Consider the following 23570-nt stretch of genomic DNA (forward strand, 5'->3'; position numbering starts at 1 on the left):
CTAAATTGCAACAATCTATTGAAAACGTACCCATATTCCAACACAATCAAACATCTGTCTGACCACATGTTGCACACAGGGGCTACAGGCTCTGAATGACTTTCCATCTGAGGTAAAACCTGCCTACCAAGAAAATAAACAACAGTAAACTTTCAGCAGCAGGGTATGAGTTTTAACATAACATGAGAAACTGCATTAAAAAAAAAAAAAGGTTAATAACTTCAGCTAAGATGGCAACTCCTGTGATCCTCTAACAAAAGATCCAAGGAGACCACAAGTTCTTCACCACAGTCCTGCAAGCTCTCTTAAACCTGAGAACCATGTAGTGGGGACCCTGAAACAATGGGGCTGAAGTAGTGGAAGGCATGTGAAGGGTTTATAGTCTGCTATGAGTGCTTGGGGCAGTGAAAAGAGGACTCATGGTCCATGCTGAGCTGCTGTCATACATCTCAGAGGGGAGGCGGTCCCCTCTTTGCTGGAGAACATTAAGCAGCTCGCTAGTGTTGGGTGGATACAAACTGAAAAGAAGGGGCCTAAGCATGGAGCCACCACACTATTAAAGCAACATTCCTTCCTCTTAGATAATGGGCCCTTAAAAGTTTTAATAGGAGGATAAAAATGTCAGCGCATGGAAAGGAGAATGGGAAAGAACCGGACTGGGTTGGGCTGAGCCGCAACGCAGATGGTCAGACAGAGCAACAGGGCAGCGAGCCGGTCAAGGAAGTAACTCTTCCCCACTAACTCTGTTCGTAAAGAGCAGAGAGAACCCATCCAAGTGCTACTGTTTGGTTTGCCTGATTTTCTGCAGTTCCCAAAGGCCTTGTTGAGGCTGCTCATTTTACTCCCTTTTTTCAGAGAGGAGCCACTAAAGGCATAAACAACCAGAGAATGGAAAAAATAGCAGAGGTCCTGGACTCTGAACTGATACACGTCAATGCCAGAGGGCTTATTGTACAACTTAGTTTGGTGTGTTGTGCTCCTAGAATTAAACAAAGCACATAAGGTTGCCATATGATCCAACACAAGTCCAGCACACTAGTTTTCTAATCACCGGTGAAGAGTTAAATTCATATACTGTAAGAGACCAAAATAGAAAAAAACATGGTGGATAAGCTTAAGGATCTTTTACAGTGTGTAGTGGCATTGGTATAGAAGTTTGCATATTGTGGGAACTATGTGTGTGTGTGTGTGTGTGTGTGTGTGTGTGTGTGTGTGTGTGTGTGTGTGTGTGTGTGTGTGTGCGCACGCGCGCGCGCATGTAAGCATACGTGCATTACAGTGTGTGTAAGCACGGACACACAGGGACATTTGCATAATGTATGCATGTGGCACATGCATTTGTGAGTGTCTGCCCATCTGTGTCACGGACAGTTGTGCAGCACCTGCTGGGAACGTGCCACTCTCCCCTTCACTCTTCCCCTCGTTCTATGAAGGTCACCTCTCCGTGCAGTCCCAGAGGAGCGAGGCACGCTCCCATCACAACCGACAACACAGCACAGCACATCCACGCTACTGGCTTTCTTTAATGCACAGACACAAAAGACACGAGATACAGTATGTTATTACAGAGTTGCATTCTTTCCAAAATCAAAGCGAGAGGCAGCTGAAGAAGGCATCTGTCTCTGCAGAGCTCAGTTGGGCCCTCTGGTTAAAGCCGTGACAGCCAAGTTTGAGTGGAAAAACCCCACTGGCACTCTGGCAGTCCGCAGCAGCATGCTGGGCTGGCCGGTTTAGAGATGGCCTTCAACAAACCCACGAGCAAAAGGGATGCCCGTCTCAAATGAGGTACGGAGAATTCAGTGGCAAGGCAGCCAACATTTGGTAAAACCCAAGCCACTGTTGTATATTTGTTAAAGGGTGGGGGTGAGGGGTGGTGGGGTTGAGGGGGGCATGGGGCCTGTCAAAGTCTGGATAAAATTGGAAGATGAGGGGAGATAATGTAGGAAAGAGAAAGAGGGAAAGAAAAAAAGAAAACAGAGAAAGGGTGGAAAGAAAGACAAAAAGGGACAAAAAAAAAAAAAAAAAAAAGGTCCCGTATGTCTTCGTCTCTGCAGCACGGAGCCTTTGCTCCACTTCCCTAGAATAGGAAAAGAGCCTGGTTATACGGTTGGGCTGCAGAGCAATGGAGCAGCGACTTCTGCACTTGTAAAAACAGTTCTGTGGCCAATGCACAGACAGGCAGGCAGGCAGGCTGACTGAGAACCAACAGGGGGAACATGTAAGAACCACGCTGGCTCTGGGATAGTGGGACAACCACATAGCAAGACACAAACATACAGAAAACCTTATAAAATGTCCTTTCACGCATACAAATAGTTATATAAAGCATTTCACTTGATGACCCTGTGCCTGATTTGAAATCAGGAGGAATGTCACGGCTGGAGAGCAAAACTAACTGAGAATATGATGCAACCATTCATAATGGATTTGATCACGTTTATTGGAAAATTCCTCGCTCTGCTGCAGTGCTGGCCAGCACAGCAAACACACATCCTGTAGTCGACATGCCACAGTCTGCATCTAAATGTCATAACAGAACATGTCTGAATGTGCCTGCAGCAGGATTAAATAGAAAATTATTGCTTTGTGTACCTGTGCGTGCAAGTGTGTGTGATTATGTCCGTCATGTCCATTGTATTCATATTTGAATTTGTGAGGGAGAGAGTGAGAGAGAGATTGGCTGCACAAGGGATAACAAGCCCTTTGGGAAGCTAAGGAAAGTTGTAAACATAGGAAGAGGTTTTCACTGACAAAGTAAACATGTCCTGAAAAGAAAAGGTTTGCTGCGCAGAAAAAGTCAATACCTCCATCCACAGTGAAATGACTGATAAGAAATGATGAGGCTACTTTTTTGAGGAAATTATTCTGCAATTTTTTTCCTAATAGATAAACGTTGCTTAGGTATTTAACCATTACATGGAAACTATTACTGTTCTGTTGACACAAGACACATTTTTCATGCTGGACTTCCCTCCTGACTTGAAACCCTGCTTGCTCTTCACTTATGTTCATCTGTTTCTGATTGTGCCCATCGAAGACTGAAGTGCAGTGGCCTATTACAGAGTCTGACTGCAGTAAAAGTTGACAGCAAAGTCTTGGGGTTCACGTAATCAAATCTTTCTTGACAATAATCTTTCGACATTTTGTAATGTAAACATAGGGGTGGTGTTAACTCTCAGACTCTGCAGGTTTTCCCACAATGGCACTTGTGCCAAGTTGATTGGCAGTGAGGGCAAGTTTGATCCAGAGGACTCGACATCTTGTTGAAAGTTACAGCTGCCCTTTAACATGCGCCAGTTCAACTCTCTCCTTCAGCTGCACAGTCTCGCAAGGAATTCTGCTCAGTGGATGATCCGACTTTCAAAATCATATAATTGTATTTCATGTATTCTGAGCCGAAGACAAATTGACTGAATATGCAAGTCACTAAACGTGACTTACATAACCGCCCGTCAGAGCACACTTAAGGTAATTGCCCTACCGGATATTCATAAACGTTCAGGACTGAAATTATGGATGTGTGAGTTGACTGAGCCTGAAATTCCTGAATTCCAATGTGCTGGATCGCGTCTCACGCACATACATCGCTGTCATCCTCCTATATAAAAGAGATAATAAATCAGACGGAAAGCAGTGGAGCCCCTCTTAACCTATAAATGGCATTCCTATCAACCCCTAAGCACCTTGGCTGGCCTTTGAAAGGCTTTATTTCTTGACTGGAGGAAATGTTTGGGGAAAATAAATGAACTGTTACGTTTTGGCCAGCCAGACGATGGAGCCTTCATTTGGCCAAAGTTATTCCTGCTGAGGGGGGCAGGGGCAGGTCTAATAGGAGACAGGCCAGCAGCAGCCTTGTCATTAGCTGAGAGGCTGGCAGACCCCTGCTGCCTAATTGGCACAGGCTCACTGCTAACAAGGGCTCGCTACCAGCAGGGGAAACAGACTGGTAGCGCCAGGCACTGCAGTGACCAGCTTTCCACTGTCCCCAGAAAGACTGGCAGAAGTAGCCCAGGGAACACCTGACCCATTAATGGAAGAAATGGAAAGCTGATGTCTTTTTAATGAGAACAATAAAGCTCATGAGCAAACTGCACCCCAGGCTTTGCTCTTTAAGAGAAGGGGCTGGCAGAATGGATGGTGGGTTGCATTTAAACTGACTTGGCAGGGAGATTAAATCAGCTTTCATTTTCTCAATGATTCTTTTTTTCTGAGCCACTCGTGTATAATTTTTCAGTCGGCGAGCTGAGTAATATTTGCAGCAATTTTGCAGGGTTGTTGCCTTCCAAACTCGGCGAACTCGCATCCTCACCACTTCCATTGTCTTTCAGACACGCACTGTTGTAATAAGAGCTGTAATAATACGCAGCTGAGTAGTTGTTCTGTCTGTTAGTCTTTAACAAACAATGATACAATGACAGGGCGGCTATCTGATGAGTGAAGGAAGTTTGTAGATTTATGGCAGCTTTAATCTCGTGATCCAAATGGGTCTCGTCTGGAGGCAATAAAGACAAAATTAATATTAAAATGGAAGATTAACAGGAACTGGGGGCATTTATCAAGAGAGAAGGAGTAAATGAAAGAGAGATGGGGGGAGCTTGGCAAGATTGGACCGGTGTTTCTGACAGCATCAATAGAGTAGTAGAGCTTTGAAACACATGAACTGGCTTTTCACTCCACTCAAAAAACACTGCGTTTATGAAATGTAAACATTGACAGTTCACTAGGCCAGACTGATCTCATAAACCAGATTTCCAAGATCCCCATTTCACCATCCAGGAGGCTTAGGAACATCACAATCTAATGAGTCCCAGCACGAGCAGTTATCTCGCAAAAGACAGAGGAGAGATGAGGAGGGCCGAGATGAAGAGACAATAGGATCCTTGTTATACATGCTGTCGAGGCTTTCTGAATGAGAAGAGCTGCTGCAAACCCCAGGAACCAGGAGATTAGATCTACAACACAGACCCGGCTGAAAATGGTAGAGCTGAGAGATCTGTACTGGATAATTACACCTTAAAATAAACGTCTTTTGTGACAGTGATAACAGCTGTTCATTCTATTGGATGCCGTTGTACAGAGTAGGCCGTGAAACATAGAGTTTATACAGTGACATCACAACAAAGAATCACAAGGACATCACAACAAAGAATAACACTGGGAACAAATTATTTGCTCCCAAAGACCCAAATCTCAACCAGCAGAGTGTGTCTGCTTTTAAAGTTGAACTGAAATTAAAATTTATTTCTGTAAAAATTTCAGTTCTGTTTGTTTTGACTTATTTGGTCAATTAACATTTTATTCAATATTCTATTGCAATAGCATCCGAACAGAAAGTACCTTAATCAGCAGCAGGGCCGACGGCTCAGACGCTGATTAGTCCCTGTGATCCGAACACGCCCTGTATTAATCTGTGACTCTGTAACATGATTCAAGCTACAGAGCAAGGGAAGGAGGTCAGAGACACACCCACTGCTGTGAGTTTTGACATCCTGTTTTAACTACAAAGAGATACAGCTAACACTGGCTGGTCCGGCCTCCTTTAATGAGGAGCTAATTGTGCTGCAGATATCACTCAGCAGCTGTTGAAATAACATGAATTCAAAGTAACATTTAGTCGGTGTCAGTGCTAATGGTAGCAACCTTAGTTAACTGGCTTCTACTTTAAATGTTGCAGCTAATTGTTCAAAGACAAACAGGTTGAATCATTAACAGACAGCTAGCAGAAAGCTAACAGTATGTGGAATTGTTAAAAATGTTTGAAAGATTGTGGCACGCTCGATTCAGTACAACTAATATTGATGATCTTAACAATGATCTTTAGTTAGGAACATCAGCTCCTGTGTTGCATGTGTTTTTGTGAGCACTCGTACATGTGCATTTGCAATTTCACCATACATTTCTGTCTAAAACCTGGGAAATTGGCAACAAGAACCATTGAAATGCTTCGGAGAATCTTGTTTTAGTAGCATTTGTGTTTCAAGAAGGGCCAGAACATCACTGTCCAAGACCGAAGAATGGGGGTCAGATCAGAAGCACAATCAGGTGGGTTTTCTTCCACATTTGTAGAGTTGTGCGCCACAAATTCTTCCCACAGGGTCAAGACTGTCAACACAGAATTTAGTGACTGTCTGAGGTAAAACATTCAGCGTAAACAACCTGAACTGTGACGCAATGGCACTTTGCTTCTCCAACATGACAACGTGCCTGCTCAGTGTGTTTCTTGGCCTCAACACAGTCAATGCTCCCCACCAAACCAACTTGCTGGATTTGACTGCCTGCGACTTCTTTCTGCTCCCCAAAATAAATACTCACCTTTTTGACACTATAGAGAAGATCTAGCGTGCATCGCAGACTTCACTTGACAGGACTTACAGGGATCATTGCAAGCATGGCTGAAGAACTTTTTAATAGCATCACACACCTTTCTGATCGCATATATTTTTTTGATTTGATTTTATACACTTTATTAATCCCCCAGGGGAAATTTCTTCACTACAGCAGGGGGGCTCTCAGGGGGGAGCTGCTGCAGCAGGCTGCCACTAGTGCAGCGCCAGGTAACCTGACCTGAGGTGCATGTTTTTGGATGATGGGAGGAAGCCGGAGAACCCGGAGAGAACCCACGCAAGCACAGGGAGAACATGCAAACTCCGCACAGAAAGGCCCAGGACCGGATTCGAACCCGGAACCTTTTTGCTGTGAGGCGACAATGCTAACCACTGCACCACCGTCCCACCCATATATTATATATATATTATTTATATTTCCATACTACGAGTATTGTAAGTTGGCAATTACTCTGTGGCCTGTGTGAGGATGGTTTAATTAAGGAAAATGACTCGTACTACCGTTAAAAAGGTCAGTTAGCTGCAACCTGATTGCAACCAGAAAGATTTACTTCTGTCCATAGGAGCAGGTTAAAACCAGCATACATGTATAATAACAAACTAGAATGGATCCATCACTAACTCCAACCGCAGTGCTGTTGTTTCACGGACCCAGCCACTGAAGAAGATTACTATACATCGATGTGCAAAGCCGAGATATTTCCTGACAGCTTACTTTGCTTGAAATAGCGCTATGATGTTCTGAATGCATGAAGGTCCACAGTGCTCCGGTGTCAAGTGAGTAAGTGTCGGAGCAGGTTGGCTCTTCTTCTCCTGTCACGTCTCCATCCCACAGGAACGCTCTATAAACAAGAGGTGTGTCTGCCCCAGGCTACACCTTTAATTGTTTTCTGTGCTCACAGTTCCCCATAGGCCACTCATACCACAGATACCTTAAAATGCTGCCAAGCACTAGATTGGTTCAATTTGAAAGAGAGGGTGGAAAACAAAAAGAGATCTATCCCTGTTCTTCTTCTTTCCCTTCAGACTGGAGACTTACCTTTTCTCACCTTTTGTTTATGCCTGTTAGGACTGATCCCATTCTCACTTTAAAACTCAGCATATTATTAAAAAAAATGCACAGACTAAAACATTTGCATACTAAATAAAAACATGACGGCATGATCTTCCAAATATTAATTAAAAAAAAGCAATTACACGAGTTTCAACATATGACCTGAAGTCATGTTTCCTGTTACTTTCCATAAATCTTCAATGTGTGTGTGTCTGTGTGTGAATAACCTTTAGGCCTTTGGATACACGTATGCTGGTTGTCACTCAGGAGAAATCCTTCTCTGCAGCGGCACTCATAGCTGCCCATCATGTTGACACAAATCTGCTGGCACCCACCATTGCCTTCCGAGCACTCATCCACATCTGCCAGGAGACACACGCACAAAACAAAATTAATAAGAGCACTTTGAAACAGAACAAATATTACACAGATTAACATTTTTCTGAAGGTTGTCTGGCATTAAATCACAGCCCAGTCACTGGACAATAAGCTGTAAAACAGAATCAGACACATGATAGGAATGAAAACACTTTTTTTTTTTTTTTAACACAATTGTTCTATAAACAAGAATGAGGGCTATGTTTTACAATATAGGTACAGAATATAAATTGCATGGTGTAAGTGAATTTAGGGCATTTTCGCTAGTTTAGAGGCAGTTAGTCAAAGCACAAAGTAAGAGACGTGGTTCAAATGGGTTGTATCTGGTGCCTTATTAATCATGGATATGTTTTGGGCATAACATGAAGTAAACCAATCAGCGTGTCATCTCATATTCCCTTTTAAGGCCAACCTACATGGATCACTATGGTAATGGAGGATTTTCCAGATTGAAGGAAAGAACGGTGAAAGAGGAAATGGCTCTGCTCATGCACAGATTAGCATTGTAATCATTTATTTTTGCATGTTTGTGCTCTGCTGCATGTCCCTGTGTGTGTAACAAGCAGAGTACATCAGCAGTGTGCACCCACCTATAGAGTAAAGGCACATATTACTATCTTATTAATGCAACCTTCAACCCAGAAAAATATAGTCAAATAACTGGTCAATTGTGCAATCACTTTCCGCTGCCTCAAGATAGCAAGGCCAACTTCTGTGAAGATGATGTCATGCTTTTTCACTAGACAAAGGAAAACTTTGGCACCAGAGCCAACGAGGATTCATCCTCTGGGGCACATGAATATGTGTGCAAAATTGAATGGCAATCCACCTTATATTTGAGGAGACAGTCCAGTGTAGGCCAAAGTGGTTGAACGTCCAACCAGTCAAACTTGAGCTCTCTCAACATTAGTATAATTTGAAAAAATGTGATAAAATCTTATCTGAAATTTAACTAGTATACAAATACAATTTTGCTCCACCATCATGTAAGAGCGCTCATCCTTCCCTCCTGGTATAAAGTAATGAACTCTAATTTATCAATCTATTTAGAAATACAATGTTTTTTAAGACAATTTTATTCACCTCAATCCTGCCTTTTAGCAGATAAGAGAATAAAAGGCTGTGGTTTGAGGGCAAACGTCCTACAAAGAGAAAACACGAGGCACAAAAAATGTGTTTGGTTAATGTGAAAAAAAACAGACGAGTTTGTCTTAAGCTGTCTGAGGAGGTCGTGTCTGTCTTAATGGTTATCTGACATGGCAGCACACCAGAGTTGCACTGAAAACCTCCAACTGTGCAGCACTAAGCCATAAAAATGCACATGCAGCACAATCCCCTGGCAAGTGGGAAACCTGATCCACCTGGGCCAGAGTACCTGCTGATGACGAGTGTCTGTCAGCCCCGTGACGGGAGGAATGCAGGGAGAGGGAGGAAGGAGGTGGGGGTGAGGAGGGGGGGGGAGGGGGTGGTAGAGATGGAAAGAGAAGAGAGGGTTTTTTGGGGGGGGTTAAATCCACCTCAAGTGCATACAAAAGCAGAGCATTTACCAAGGTGTCGCCTGAGGCCTTGTTCTGCCACAGAGCAAGAAAAGGAAACTGACCACAAATGAGAGGCTGACTTCATTTCCACTGGTAATGAATTCAGCTCTTCCAGCTGTTCTCTTTGATGGCGAAAAACATCCCCCCCCCCCCCACCCCCCCAACTCATTGTGTCACTCTACAAAAGAAACAAATCAACAGCAGTGGAACATCTATGAATCTTGTAATATATTTGTTTACTTTCAAAATGAGAAGTCATACACAATGCCATTTTCTTTTCTTTTTTTGCTGCATTTCATTTGCATGGCGTGCTGCACAGCTTAGCCCACCGTCCTCCTCTGTGCGTGACTGAAGTGCAGCTCTGGAGATGACACTCCATATTCTCTCTTACCCCGGAGACCTGGGCTCCCGGTCCCTTCCTACCGACCACACTGGAACCTTATCCATCCCTCTGCTCGATGCATTAATAATCTGCTGTATACACAAGGCTTTTTTTTAATAAACTGTCATGCGAAACTAATTTACTGTCTATTTGTCCAGTCTGAGAAGGCCTCGAGATAAAGTTTCCTTTCTGGGGAATTCTCAGCCGAGGCAGAGTTAGAAATTAAACTTCACTCTGTCCTCTTCTTTTTTCTTTTTCCACAGAGAAACTCACAGACATGTGGATTCACCAATGCATAAACACACAAATAGTGCCCTCCCAAAGTGACACCTGACTAGACAGAAACCTCGGAGGTTGATAAGTAGGTCAGCGGAAGGTAGCACTCATGACCCTTGTCAACTTGCCAAGTCTGCTGCCCCGTCAATCCATCCATCAGCAAAACTGTCTCTTTCCCCTAAAAACAATGAGTCATGTCAGTTGAGGTTGATGGGAAATGCATCACTTTGCAAGCAGAGAAAGCAGAAAAAAGAAACGTCCAAAGTTAACATTCAGAGTAACGGAGGACAATTTAGAGGAAAAAAAAAATCAGAATTTCGTTCAGCTGTGTGGCCGCTTGGTGTTGACTTCATGGTCTCATCTCTCCATCATGAAAGTGGCAGCAATAGAGAGAGGATCTTTGAGCTGACGGACGCTGCCAGCAACCTACAGCTGCACCTTTGCAGATAAACTGTTAGCAGGGACCAAAAAAGCTCCAAAACTCACAGGAAAACATCCTAACATATCCATAAAGCCTCTCTCTCTTACTCTCTCCTTTCTTCTCACTCTCTTTAACACACACAAACTGCAAAAATTCCAACATATAAAAGGCTAAACAAATACCAAAGTCCTCGACGCATGCACAAAATGCCATGAGACATGCAACCAGCCTCAGAGGGCTGGGGGGAATTCTCTTTCCATACCATCAGCGCATCAATGAAGGTTTCATTTCCTGATTCCTTCATCCCTCCAAATGAGGCGTCGCCTGTCAGTAGATCTCTCCTGTTTAAATAGCTCCCATAATTGCCTGTGTTGTGTGCTGGGCAAGGCTGGCGTCCAAAGCAAATATTTCCAAGCGGAAAGGGGTTCTGGCATGGCCAGGAGAAGTGCTCATGTTATTTAGACTTAAAACATTTTTAAAAAATTTCTCTAGAGAGGATGGAAAAAAAAAAAAAGGTCTTAATCAAGTTAAAAGGGCTGCCTCACTTCTGAAAAATGAGACATGTCTCTGCTCTGTCCCTGCTTCACTTGAGCAGACGAAGGGAAAAGGAGGGTTCAAACGGAGAGAGATTAAGAGATTGGTTGTGTTTGCGGAGGCCATGTCCGCTGGTTTCTCAGATAGCCTTGACTGTATATATAACATTTGGCCTTGCGCAGAGCTGTAGAGCCATGTAAACACAGTGGTTGCCTTACAGAAACTCCTGAACCCTGATTTCGAAGAAATGCTCAACTCTTTCCTTCTCCATATTTTAAAAAGTTTCAGCGACTTTGGGGGCATTTATTGCTGACCCAGACTTTTATTTTGCAGGGCAGAGAGTGAAAAACTGCTGCTATCTGTTGTCAAAGCTGTCCCTGCATCGCCACTGCTTGGCTTCTGTCTGGATAGAACAGAACGGTCTCTGTGGTCTAGACAGACCAGAGACAAGGAGGTGAGTGGACGGACACTGGTTTCTTTGGGCATTTCATTTACAGGAGCTGAAGAGGCACACACTCTTTAATAAGGCAGCAAAACGGAGCCGTGTGCAGCGACAGGCAGCAACACAGCTGGGGGACTGAAGGAGCCGACCGCACTGCTCTGGTAGACGAAAAGGCATCAGCTTGGCTAGACTGAGCATCAGTAAGGAAGGAGCGGCACATACACAGCCAGCTCCAATTAAAATCCTTTTTTTAATTTTAAACAGGATTACAGGATTTCCTCTTTTTTCTCTGTCACTTCTGGAGATCAGCGACACAGCACATTTGTACACCTTCTTTACTGAACGGTGACCACGATGCCAGTTTTCAACCTCGCTTTGTGCTAACAAACATTCAGTCTCACTCTGATCTCACCTGTCAGCTGAGTTTGTATAAATTGATGTGTTACAGGAAGTCCTGATCTTTCATCTGCAGAACACACACACTCTCTTAAATCATTAGAAGTGTGGCCAACTATTGCAGGCTTGACGTCTTCCACACTTACAGTATTTAGCTTTGAAAAATGCACTAGTTCCAGTCCTTCCTGTCAGCCTGACCCACTGTTTCAATACAGCTAACTGATTCACATCTGCTAAGCAAACATATATAAAATCTGTTTACTGGAGCATTTTATTTTTAAATCAGCAGCAGGACTTGATTTCTATGCTATTACATATACAAAACTAATACAGCTTTGATTGAATTCAGACTCTCTCCACTTTGGGCTTGTTTCCCAGGCAACCACTTTGGTAAATAAGCACAGACTTCGATTCCTTGTCCAATCTTTCCTAAATGAAAAACTATGAGCTAAGATCATGCTGAATGGTATTTCTCTGTTCCTCCAAAACAAGTCTGGAAGTATTTTGAAGACAAAAACCCCAGGATAAGTGTTTGGGTGGACACCGCTATGCCAAGGAGACGGGAGACCCTGCGTCGACGTCTGACGGCTCCCAGTCTGCTACATGCTTACATCCTTAAGCTCAATCTCAGGCTTGAGTTTCCCCCAAAGCTCTGCCAGTGGGCTCAGCTGGAATTGTTCATTTCATGGTGAATGGGACTGAACAATCCTGAGAGGAGAGAGCTGATAGTCTTCGGGGGCCGGCTAATGCACCAATCTCAAATCTATCCTTTAGCACATCACTCCAGCTCCTCTCTTCAGAGCTAAGGAGAGACTCTCGTGTCTAAACCCGATCAGTGCACGTCACAACAAAAGCAAAGTGACTGCTCGCTGGGGGAAGAAGTATTTGCATCCGCAGCAGGGAAGCGAGGAAGGTTAGTGCTGAGTGTCTGTACCGTCTTCTGCTTAACTAGATCATCACAGCTCTGTCTCAGTCCAACACATTCAGGAGTTAAAGGTGGTATTAACAAGCACTTCATCCCAACTAGAATCGAATATTTTCTGTCATTGTAAGTGGAGTGGAGGTTGTCCTCACTGCCTTTGAAGAGTGGCCGATGCACTTAAAAGGAAAGCATTTAAAAGGCTGCAGAGCAAATCAGCGTGGCGGTCTTTGATGACTACTTTTTCCCATCAGAACCGGGTCAATAATACATCAGTCTGGAACCTCCTGTTTGATTAGCCAACCTGGCAATATGATCTCAAAGGATTACAAGCGCAGCGATACGGCTCAGCTTGGCAACGACTCAGCTTGGCAACGACTCAGAGAGACTTTGTGTTAGATGACAGAGGAAGCTTTTCTATCAGAAGGCCCTGATGAACACTGTGAGCGGTTAAAAAAAAGATGTTTCTATACAATTGCAGCTATTAGCAAAACAGTAAACGGTGTTAACTGACATGACCTTTTCTGCTATGCCGCTTCAAAGGTGTTCTTCAAAAGCCCATTTCCAAAGCTGTAATGACATTGCTTTTGTGTTATAGATCATGTTACGTCTTTGGGGAAGGTTAAAGTAAAAGGGCATTCATTTCCCTATAGATTGCTCAGGGAATTGAGCCGTGCTCAATCAATACAAACCAAATCAGTGTTGGTCAATAGAAATCAAAGGAACACAGCCTGTTAAGCTGTATGTATGTGTGTGTGTGTGTGTGTGTGTGTGTGTGTGTGTGTGTGTGTGTGTGTGTGTGTGTGTGTGGAATCAGACTTCTGGCCACAGGGAGCAACATGTCCTGACTGACAAGCCACAGCATGATGAATATACAGTAAGTAAACAATACAATGATAAAAGCTTTTCCTTTATAGCCTGATGGTGCTCTGTCAAACATCTGTAACGTTTATTTCCAGCCTGCTTTCATTTTCCCCAGTGGGTTACACTCACAGGCTGCATGCGATTGTGGCATTTCTACTTATGGGAGCATTATAATTATCGTTATTTGTGTGTTTTAGCTCCAGATATAAGTGAAATGTTATCATTTGTGGTTGTTGGGAAAGGAAGTATTTGTGCAGATGCTTATGATATTAAGCTACATGGGGGAGTTTAACGAACTAGCGATGATAAGAGTGTACTTGGGTTTCTGCAGGACCTGAACCAAAACGCATAGGTCATAAATGTGGGGACGCTGGTGCTACAGTGGGGAACTAATAGCCTTCCTGCATCTGGTTTTCATTGTAAAGAGGATGTGTGTTTTGGATTAAATTGACACTGATTCCTCTGTTTTTCCTCAGACTCCAAAAAATCCTTTACAGCCTCGCCATGAAAGAGGTGTGGTGATTAAATACCATCCCTCTCTCACCTCTGAGATAATAGTCGTGACAGTTATAAAAGATGTAATCAAGTTCTTATACGCTTCACTTCTTCTCACTGTGAGTTTTGAGAGGGTACAATAGATCCCAGTGAGGTAAATTATACAGCGAGTGACATCTCTCTCGGCACAGACAGGAGCACTGTGCTGTGATATTGCATTGCTTCCACCTTGCTGACTTTCTGACATCTTTGTGGGGTTTAGGGCAGACAGGGGCGACCTCAGAAACCAGAGCGTCCCCAGCGAGGCACACGAGGCAGTGTTCTGCTTCATGCTCTGCTGCCTTCTGCCACCGCCCAATGTCATTATGCTGCCAACACATCCAATTACAAGGCGCGGTGTGGCACGTGCGGCAATGAGCAAACAAAGAAGACGTTGACAGGGATGCGAGTGCGCTGGCCCAACTTGTGTCCCTGAGGTGACAGCAGTGCACACTGTTGCCTGCTGGCCTCAGAGGAGCCTCACAGGGCTGAGAGCAGGACGTTATGTACACCACTGGGAGTTTATAGTGCACCGTGAGCATGAAAAGCAAAAATCAAACCACTGGAGCTTTGTGGAAAAACAACATGAGGTAAATCCAAAGGGAAGCACCTTAAAGATTTCAGACTCTAAACTCACTGTGAACTTTTGAAGATCAGGTAAATGTCTCCTCCTCTGCAGCCGCGGGCACATCTGGTCTATAAGGGCTCTGAGGGTCTGACCTCGTCTGGGAACCAGCTGCTTAGGCTCTCCATTCCAGGGCCAAGGGGACTAATCTTTTCTCAGGGGCCAAAAGGAGCTTAAACCTGGAAGAGGAAGCTGGGGCCTTAACATGAAACCTCTGCTATACCGCTTCCTCTCCTCTCTTGTGTTTGTGCTGCGGATTATTCCCTTAGCAGAGCAGAGCAGGGGTATTAGAATGAATTAAATTCTCAAGAAAAAGAAGTCTTTAGAACACTTTCAGGTCTCAAGGCAAGGGTTGAGATTTGTACTTGACAGCTGCATATTTATGCCATTCAGTGTGTGTCTTCCATCCATATTTGCTACGTTTGGATTCCAAAAATAATTACTCATTTAATAATTAATTGGATCGATATCTTCACAGCAGTACGAGGACATTTCTGAGACAGATTAAAAAGCTTTTCAAAGAAGTGTCTGCCCTCTTTCAAAAAAGGTCACTTGAAAGCTCTCCCCGCGTTTGATCATGTGTGTTTCACCATGACAAATAAAATCAAAGGGATCGATGGATGCAGCTCTGTTTGATGCAACAGCAGCAGCCACGCAAGCATATATTGCAATTACACACCTGCACGCAAGGCCGGAGCCGATCCACGGCACACCAAATGATCCACACAGAACTGAACGCCATCGCTAAATGACTTGGAAAATAGCTCTGCTTTACACTGTAGGTACAAGTGCACAAGTGATGAAGAGACAGAGGCAGAAAGGGAAGAAAAGGAAGACAGGAATACAGTAAGACTGAAAGAAAGAGAGTCACGAGGGCATTGTCAAGTCAGAACAGGTTTATTATCGATCTAAAGATTTGAGTGTTTTCCATTCCAGGGTACTTTAATCCCAGGTTTACATGCAGTTCATCGCATAAATGTGGGATTTATATGAGCGTGTTGCCTTCTGTGCCTGCATGTAAAGGCTCTTTCATAGTGAATCATTGTTAAGTGCAGATAAGTTTTTCTGTCATCACTTCAACTGAATGTGAAATCCGCTGCAGCAAGTCGGCTCTTACTTTCCTCCACAATACCCTCAAAGCAGCTACCGGGGTTATAGCTGGCTTTTAATATCAAGTCAAATGCATCATGCTGAGGTTGCAACCAAGAGGGAGACGGTTTCTGAGGAGCAGCAGGGTCTGACTTGGGGGTTTCAAAACAAAACAAAAGGAATGTAGGGTGGGTGGATGGGGGGAGACGGAGCAAGACGGAAAGACGGAATGGGGGGTGGGTGGATGATGTCTATGTTTAGCAGCTCCCAGCAGCAGGAAGAGCTCTATATTTTCCTTCATTTCAGGACCTTTTAAGTGTATTATGTCCTCTGTGGGGCTAATATGAATGGCACACTGGTGAAATATTAAACCATGGGAAAGCACGTCGACTGACGTCCTGCTCGGAGCTTTCAGCTCAGGGTCAAGCGTTTCATAAATTTTCCCCTTTTCATCAGACTTATTATAAAAAAAGGTCTCTGCCTTCCTTTTGTGAAAACACATCTGGAGGCTACCTGCTTTGTGAACATGTAAAGAGCTAATATGTGATGCAGCAGTCTAATTAAAGCTCAGTTCAGCCTTGAAACATATACTACCGTCCAGGATGTGACATTACACATGCACAGAGACCGATTTATGCAACCGCATGGGTTATGTCAGGCTGAGTTTGAAATTTGACACCTGCAGTTTAATATACGTGTTCTCCTGACAAAAGGCCCTTATATAACAACGGTTACCTACATAATTAAGTCAGTTGTGAGCAGCGGAGGACATAATACATAATACTCACAGACACTGCAAGTACACACATATACACACACACACACACCACACACTCACCTAGACAATTGTGGCCATCGTGTGCCAAGCGGAAGCCATCATAGCATGTGCACCTGTAATTTCCCGGGATGTTGATGCACTCGTGGACGCAGCCACCGTTGTATTCAGTTGCACACTCATCGACATCTGCAGAGAGAAGATAAACAAGGATGTGAGAGCTCAAACTTCAGTAACTTGAAGCGATTCGGAAGCAGTTTAGGACATATAAAGTAAGAGAAGTCCTAAAGGAATAGTTCAAAGTTTTGGAAGATGGTTAGCTTAGCATAAGGGCAATAAACCTTCAGCAGGGCTTTGTCTAAATAATTTTTTTTTTTTTTTTAAACATCTAAATCCAGCTATCTTGTTTATTCATACCGTTCCAAAAAAATGCTAAAAATGACAGTCTGGTTTTACAGGTAGTAATGTGCAGGGTGCTAACAATCTCCTAGCCACAGCTTCAGATTTAGCGTATTTTCAAAACTATTCCTTTCAAATTCATGCACACAATTGAGTTGAGTTTTAGAGGTCTTAAATGATCTGTTTTCTTCCACCTCTACTTTCACAAGATTCCTTCCTGCATGAGGTAAACAGACAACAGCTGTGGTACTTAGTTGATTCACCTGCTACTAATGTAACTTGTGTATGCGCCACAGTTTTACTGATATTGTTTTGTTTTTACAGCCTCATGCTGACAGCCAAGTTTTTATGCCATATTTAATATCCTCAAATTTGACCAGTTTCCTGCCAAGACATTGCTGTTTCTCCCTGGAATTTTACTATTGGCGGGATGTAAAAGTGTCAACAGCATTTTGTTCAGTACGGGACACTAAAAATCGTTAAAGCATGAACGAAAGAATAAAGTCAGTGGTGAAATATGCAGCTATTTCTACAAAAGACATAACTGCGCAATAAACTTTAAAAAGAAAAAGAAGTTATTAGGTAAATTAAATTGTTTTATGTGCGTGTATGTCATCAGAAAGGAATATTCCGTAAATTAGCTCCAACATTATTGACACTACTGACATTAAAAACAGACAGGATGTCAATACTTAATAAAAAAAAAAAAGTAAATATTGACCAGTACACAAAGGTATCGATCTAACCCTAAAGTCCTTGTGGCTAAAACTGAAGAAATGTGGCACATAAATGAGAAAGCAACAATAGAGAAAGACTGCCGACTGGGATGACAGCCTAAGTGGAGTTGTCTTTTATGGTTATGATGTTGGTGGAGGGGCCCATGCTGAGGAGACCCAGGCGAGGTGTACTGAGAACACAGGGCACTTCCACTCAGCACTTACTGGCCCATTTAGGGCCGATGATCCCAGTTGTTCATCTCCTCTTTGAGGCTGCCTCTCTTTCAGGGCTTAATTGGACTTGACAGCAGAGAGATGGGACTGAAACAAAGAAACACTCTCCTGCTCCCTGCTTATTCACTTCCCACACATCTCTGTCATTCCCCGATCACAGCCCACAATCACCCATCACTTTTCTACTCTGCTCTGAACCTGAAAACACCCACCACATATTAACAACACTGATTCTCCTCAACTAGCCTTGAATTAGTTTTTATTCAGTGCTTGTAACATCCAACAATGTCAGCTCCCTTTATATCTAAAAGATGTGTATATACGCAATGCTGTGTATGCTTTAGGCATTTGTTTAAAATCTTGTCATGCAATACCATCAGTAAGGTGATAGCAGATGGTCTGGCCCCCACAGAGTCCTGACTAAGTGCACAACAATGAGTTTTTACACCAAACATTTGATTTAGGTTTTCTCTGTTAGCTGTGCTTTACAATACAATACATGACATATAAAAACAATTCATGACATTAGTTTTGAAAGCATTCTCACTTTGGGGTTAATGCCTAAAACCTTTGCATTTTTTATATACTGTAGGAAAATAAAACACGTAATGCATGTAATTATGAGGCTTAAATGTTACATATTTTTTGGTTGGGTTAAATAACAAAAAATGGAATTGGTAGAGGACTTACTTCCAGAACAGTCCCTTTGTCTGAACTAAATAATAAAAACTGACAAAATAAGTATTTAGTAGACAATGTCAACCCTTTTCATGACAACATTCTGCGTCCAGCTCATATAAGAAGTTCTGAGCAACAGCAGCAGCTTACATTGAACCAAGTTTTTAAATCATCAGTCAAACCTAATTATCTAAGCTGAGCCATAGACAGTAAAGATAATCAGGTTTGTAGAAGCTGTTAAAGTGTTAGTGAGAATTCAAATGACTAGCATACAAGAAAGATGCTTTGTGCTGCCCTCTTTCAACACAATAGGTGCTTGGTGCACTTGAAAACTGTTGCGAAAGATGGCATTCAACTGGCAGCCTGACAGTATATTACTTAAATCTTACCACCCATGACTAAAACACTTGTGTTCTTTTTCTTATTTTGTGAATGTTGCTTTTTAAATTTTGTTTTACAAGTACATCAACCTTGAGTAGCCATCAGCTAACCTTCAGTTCAACAGAAACCCAACCTTGAACATATTTTACAATAGATTCAATAAAGCAAACTTTTATGACCCACAGGCAGTAGGCCATGAAAAGCACTCGGTCAAGTAAATGAAAGAATAATAATAGTAAGGAAAAAAATGACATTGTGAAATATGGTTCTGTAATAACAGCAATAAAAATTGTGGGATATAATGATCCGGAGGCTTTGGGCACATTGAAAAAGGCTAGAAAAACAGACTTGTGTCTGACAGTCTACAAGGCCTGCCTCTGGCTGTGGAAATATCCCTGACGGCTTGGCAGGGCCTCTGACTGCCGTTTCAGCCGCTATCTTAATTTTCTCCTCTAACATGTGTAGGAAATTTACTGCTTCATTTCATCTTGTCACAAAGGAGCACTCTGCACCTGGCTTTCCCCTTCCTCTGTTCACAGCTCTCTCCCACGTCTCGCCTCCCTCTTCAGGAAAGTGTTAAAGCTAATGAGTTATACTGTATTAACTGAGACAGGAACTCTTATCAACCCTGTCATTGGCCCTGGGGCTTTCATTCAGAGATATAAGGCATATTGACTTGAGAAATGAGGCTTTCACTTCAATCTGCTGTAGAAATCTTCCCCATGCTCACACTGAAGGGCGCAGCAGTTTATGCCTCCAAACCACAGGTGAAAATGAGATCATTAATATGGTCAGATTTTTACCTTCACAATGTTTGCCATCCCCTTTATAGCCTGACTTGCAGATACACTTGTATGACTTCAGGGTGTTCTGGCAGATGGCATCAATGCTGCAGTTGTCAAGCGCCTCTGCACATTCGTCCACATCTGGAAAGGAGGATGGAGAGAGAAGTTAGCGGATGAAGCTTCAACATTCTTAATGATGACATGAAGTTTATACCACAAATAATAAATGATTTCTGGTTGTCAAACTCCATATTCAAAGATACATAGAAAGCCATAAGACAGTCATAATTGTGGGGATAAAGAACATTTGTTAAAAAGAGAGTAAATAACCACTTGTTAATTGTCTGCAGTGACTTTTCAATGATCAACTCGACACGTTGCTCTTTTCTTCCACAGTAATAACAAGTGGAAGGTATAATCATGAATCTGTTGGACGTCATCCCATAGCTCTATCTCCTTTCATTTCCTGTCATCTTTCTGCCATAATGAATGAAGTAAACACTGCCCAAAATAAATTATAAAAAAAAAAATAAAAAAAATACTCAAGTCTTGAAAACGGGCTTTTGGCTAAAAGCCAATTTTGGGCAAAAAAAGACAACATGAAAAAGAGTACAGCCACGCAAGCAACTCTGTGAGGCTGCACAGCAGCATGCTAAGGCAACCCAAACAGGTATATGATGATCTGGTATAATTTTTACTTAGTTTAGTAAGACCTAAAACATATTGGACAAACTATGATTTTGACAATGATGCTAAAGGAAAAGGGAATCAGCAATGTTTTTGGACATTAAATGTATCTGTATCAAATTTCATGGCAATCCATCCAAGAGCTGAAATTGTACTGTAACTACTACTACCAAAGTCATGGTGGCGCTAAAAACAAAAATTCAGGGAACCACAGTGGGATTCATCCTCTGGACACCATGAATGGCTGTGCAAAATTTCATGGCAGTCCATCCTGCAGTTGTTGAGATATTTCAGTGTTGACCAGAGTGGTAAACCAACCTACAGACCAACACTGACATCCCTGTTGCCGGTATGGCTAAAAATGTAACCAATAAAATTTTGAAAAAGGCCTTTTGGCCAGCAGCTTTTATGGAGATAAAAAAAAAAAAAAAAAACTCACATTACAGGATGAACTTCAACAATCAAAGAAGAATAACTGACTGAACCTACCTACACTTATCTAGTACTCGGGCATGAATAACTGATACGGTCAGAGATAAAAAAAAAAAAAAAACTGTTCAGTAGGAAAGGTAAGTGTTGTGTAGCCGCCGAACCGAGTTTGAATTACAAAGAAGAGAATGTGAAAAGATAAGAATAGAAATGGATTTAACCAGAAGCATGATCAGGTTTGCCTTCATGGAGCCCCTAATCCCACCAAATCCCAGTTAACTAGCCCAGGTGTTTAGGATTACCCCCTGCACACAGGGGAAGGGCAGCTTAACAAGGTTTACATAGCTTCCAATATCCACTCTTATCACAAGCCCTCTGCAGGAGCCGGCTGATCCCACTGGGAAATGACCTGCAACCTAAACCCTTGAGTTTAGCATATTGGCTATATCTGCCTATTCCTGGAGGACATGGGGTCTGCTGTGGAAAAGTGGACAGTAACACGGCAGAACGGCCCAAAACTCTGTGGGAAATGTGTGCTACAAAACCGAATGCAATATATCCAATTAGGTAAACGTAGCCGAAACGTCACAACAGCAGCTTATTAGTGTTGGTTTTACAACAGGAACAACTCAGAGCCACAAGGACAGAGTAGTTAAAGAGTCCAGTATAATGTGAGCTAAACACTTTACTGGCAAGTTTACAGAGATTCCAGTGATATTTGATGATTGTGGCTAAAAAGAATTAAGTGTCTGAATCAAGGTTAGTTTTAATGAGTGACAGTCTATACACCCACGCAAGTGAGTCTTTGAATATTTACTTAATTTGATTAAGTGCTTTGAGCTAAATAAAACATGCTTACAATGACAACAGAGAGTGATCTTTGACATGTCATTGAATTTTAAAATAAACTCTTGGCCCAAACTGTACTCAACAGTAGGCTGCATGAGTCACTCCATATTTGTAAGTAAGGATGATGATGAAAGAAAAAAGGTTCCAAGGTCATTTATTCAATATTTTAGCACCTCAATGTGATTTTGCCATTTGCCATTAATTGAGTAGTTCAGTGAATAAAAAAAATAACTACCAGCTAATATAGTGCTTTAGCTAGTTAAAAATGGTGGGTTGTGCAGGGCGTCCTGCGTCACCTTTGAGTTTATCGGCTCAGCTTGCTGGGAGGGGATACTACTACCAGATACTATCCACAACTTTTGGAGAATGAGAAGCCATGAAAAGCAACTGGAGTAGAGTTAACCTGATACCAGTTGTAGAAAAAGGACATTAATAATGTAATATCTCCATTTTGTTCTCTTTGGCAGCACCTGTGGTGATAAGCTGTAATTGCAGATGTGTTTTTGAACTTCATTTCCCAGAGATTTCTACAATGTCACCTGTTTGACATCAGTTAGTGGGCATTTGGCACCTGGGCTAGTTTCATCGTCTATCGTCATCGATCTTTTCTTTGTTTGTTCGACCATAGTAACCATTTAGTTGCCAATCTAACAGAAACTGAAAAAAACAGTACACCACTTCTCCTCAATACGCTGCCTCAAACACCAGTGAAGAGTGAGCCTGTTGCCTTTGGTCTGCCTTCCCTCCCTGGTAGAACAACCACTGCTGGGTGATAGGAAATGCATCAATAACTGTGCGTTGCTTGTGATTTATCTCGGGAATGTGGTCACCAGCAATAGTACTAGCACCTAGCCTCTATGCCTTTGAATTTGCAGTATTACAAGTAGCAAATTCAACTGCTTTTGTCAGTTGACAGGCTTAATCCCCATTGCGTTACTTTATTTAGTGAAAGACAGAAATCTTTGAGGGTATTAATTTTGTAATTAGGCCAATTGATCCATGATTCACACCCACTTCATTCCCTTTTAGGCCAGAGGTGAGAGCAAAACAAAGCCTCCTACTTCGCTTTCTAGTTATTTTTTTCAGTTGCTACTCAACTATTTGTGGCAATTTGATTGTGAACAACTAATTGTGACAAGATACTGTAGACTGTAGATGTCTAAGTGTCTCAGGAATAGTTGACCTTTTCTTCACTCTTTTATTATAGAGATCTTACTGTAATACCACAGATGACCACTGGGACAAATTGGCAGCAAAGCCGAGATGGAACGCTATATTTAGTTCTTGAAATACATTTTTACATTTCTAGGCAGCAGAAATGCCAGCTAAGAAGTTGGGACAATTAAATTAGAAGAGAGTGTTGTTAAACATGACTAAGGACAAAACCAAGTAACAATGCTAGTTTGAATATGGACACTAAAGCTCAGTATCATGATTCGTTTTAAAAAGAGAGCTGAAAGAAATACCGAACAAGAGATTTCATTAATTTATAGAGGCAATGTGATGCCAGGACTTTAGCTCTCCATTCTTATGTTTAGCAGCCTATGTTTCATCATTTTTGTGTCGGCTGGTAGCATGACAAAGTTTAATCTCAACAAATGTTAGCATGGTCATAAAACAGGGTGCATGTAGGTCTGATTCACGATCAGGGGGAAATACAAGAGAAAAAAAACGGTGGAAATGATCAAATTGAAACATTGAGTATCCTATTTTAGTCATCTGGTACTAAAGCTGTACATCACCACTAGACAATTAAAGAGAAGTGATAGCAGCTAAAGTGTTTTCCATTATCATTCTTGTAATGATTTGTCAACTTTCATGTGTCTTTTGGGTATTTTAGT

General features: G+C 42.4%; 1 protein-coding gene across 4 annotated transcripts in view; it reads right to left on the reverse strand.

The window, feature by feature from the left end:
• scube3 (signal peptide, CUB domain, EGF-like 3) overlaps positions 1 to 23570 on the reverse strand; it is a 72550-nt gene that overhangs the window by 33776 nt on the left and 15204 nt on the right. For all 4 annotated transcript variants that reach the window (XM_069140509.1, XM_069140508.1, XM_069140511.1 and 1 more), the window contains exons 2-4: positions 19783 to 19905; positions 16635 to 16760; positions 7626 to 7760 (exon numbers count right to left, since the gene is read on the reverse strand). In XM_069140509.1, the coding sequence (XP_068996610.1) occupies positions 7626 to 7760; positions 16635 to 16760; positions 19783 to 19905 (384 nt within the window). The remainder of the gene's footprint in view (positions 1 to 7625; positions 7761 to 16634; positions 16761 to 19782; positions 19906 to 23570) is intronic.

This window comes from Embiotoca jacksoni, unplaced genomic scaffold, assembly GCF_022577435.1.
Source record: "Embiotoca jacksoni isolate LCO1_2020_lvr unplaced genomic scaffold, fEmbJac1.0.p SCAF_9, whole genome shotgun sequence".
In the NCBI taxonomy this organism is placed as follows: Eukaryota; Metazoa; Chordata; class Actinopteri; family Embiotocidae; genus Embiotoca; species Embiotoca jacksoni.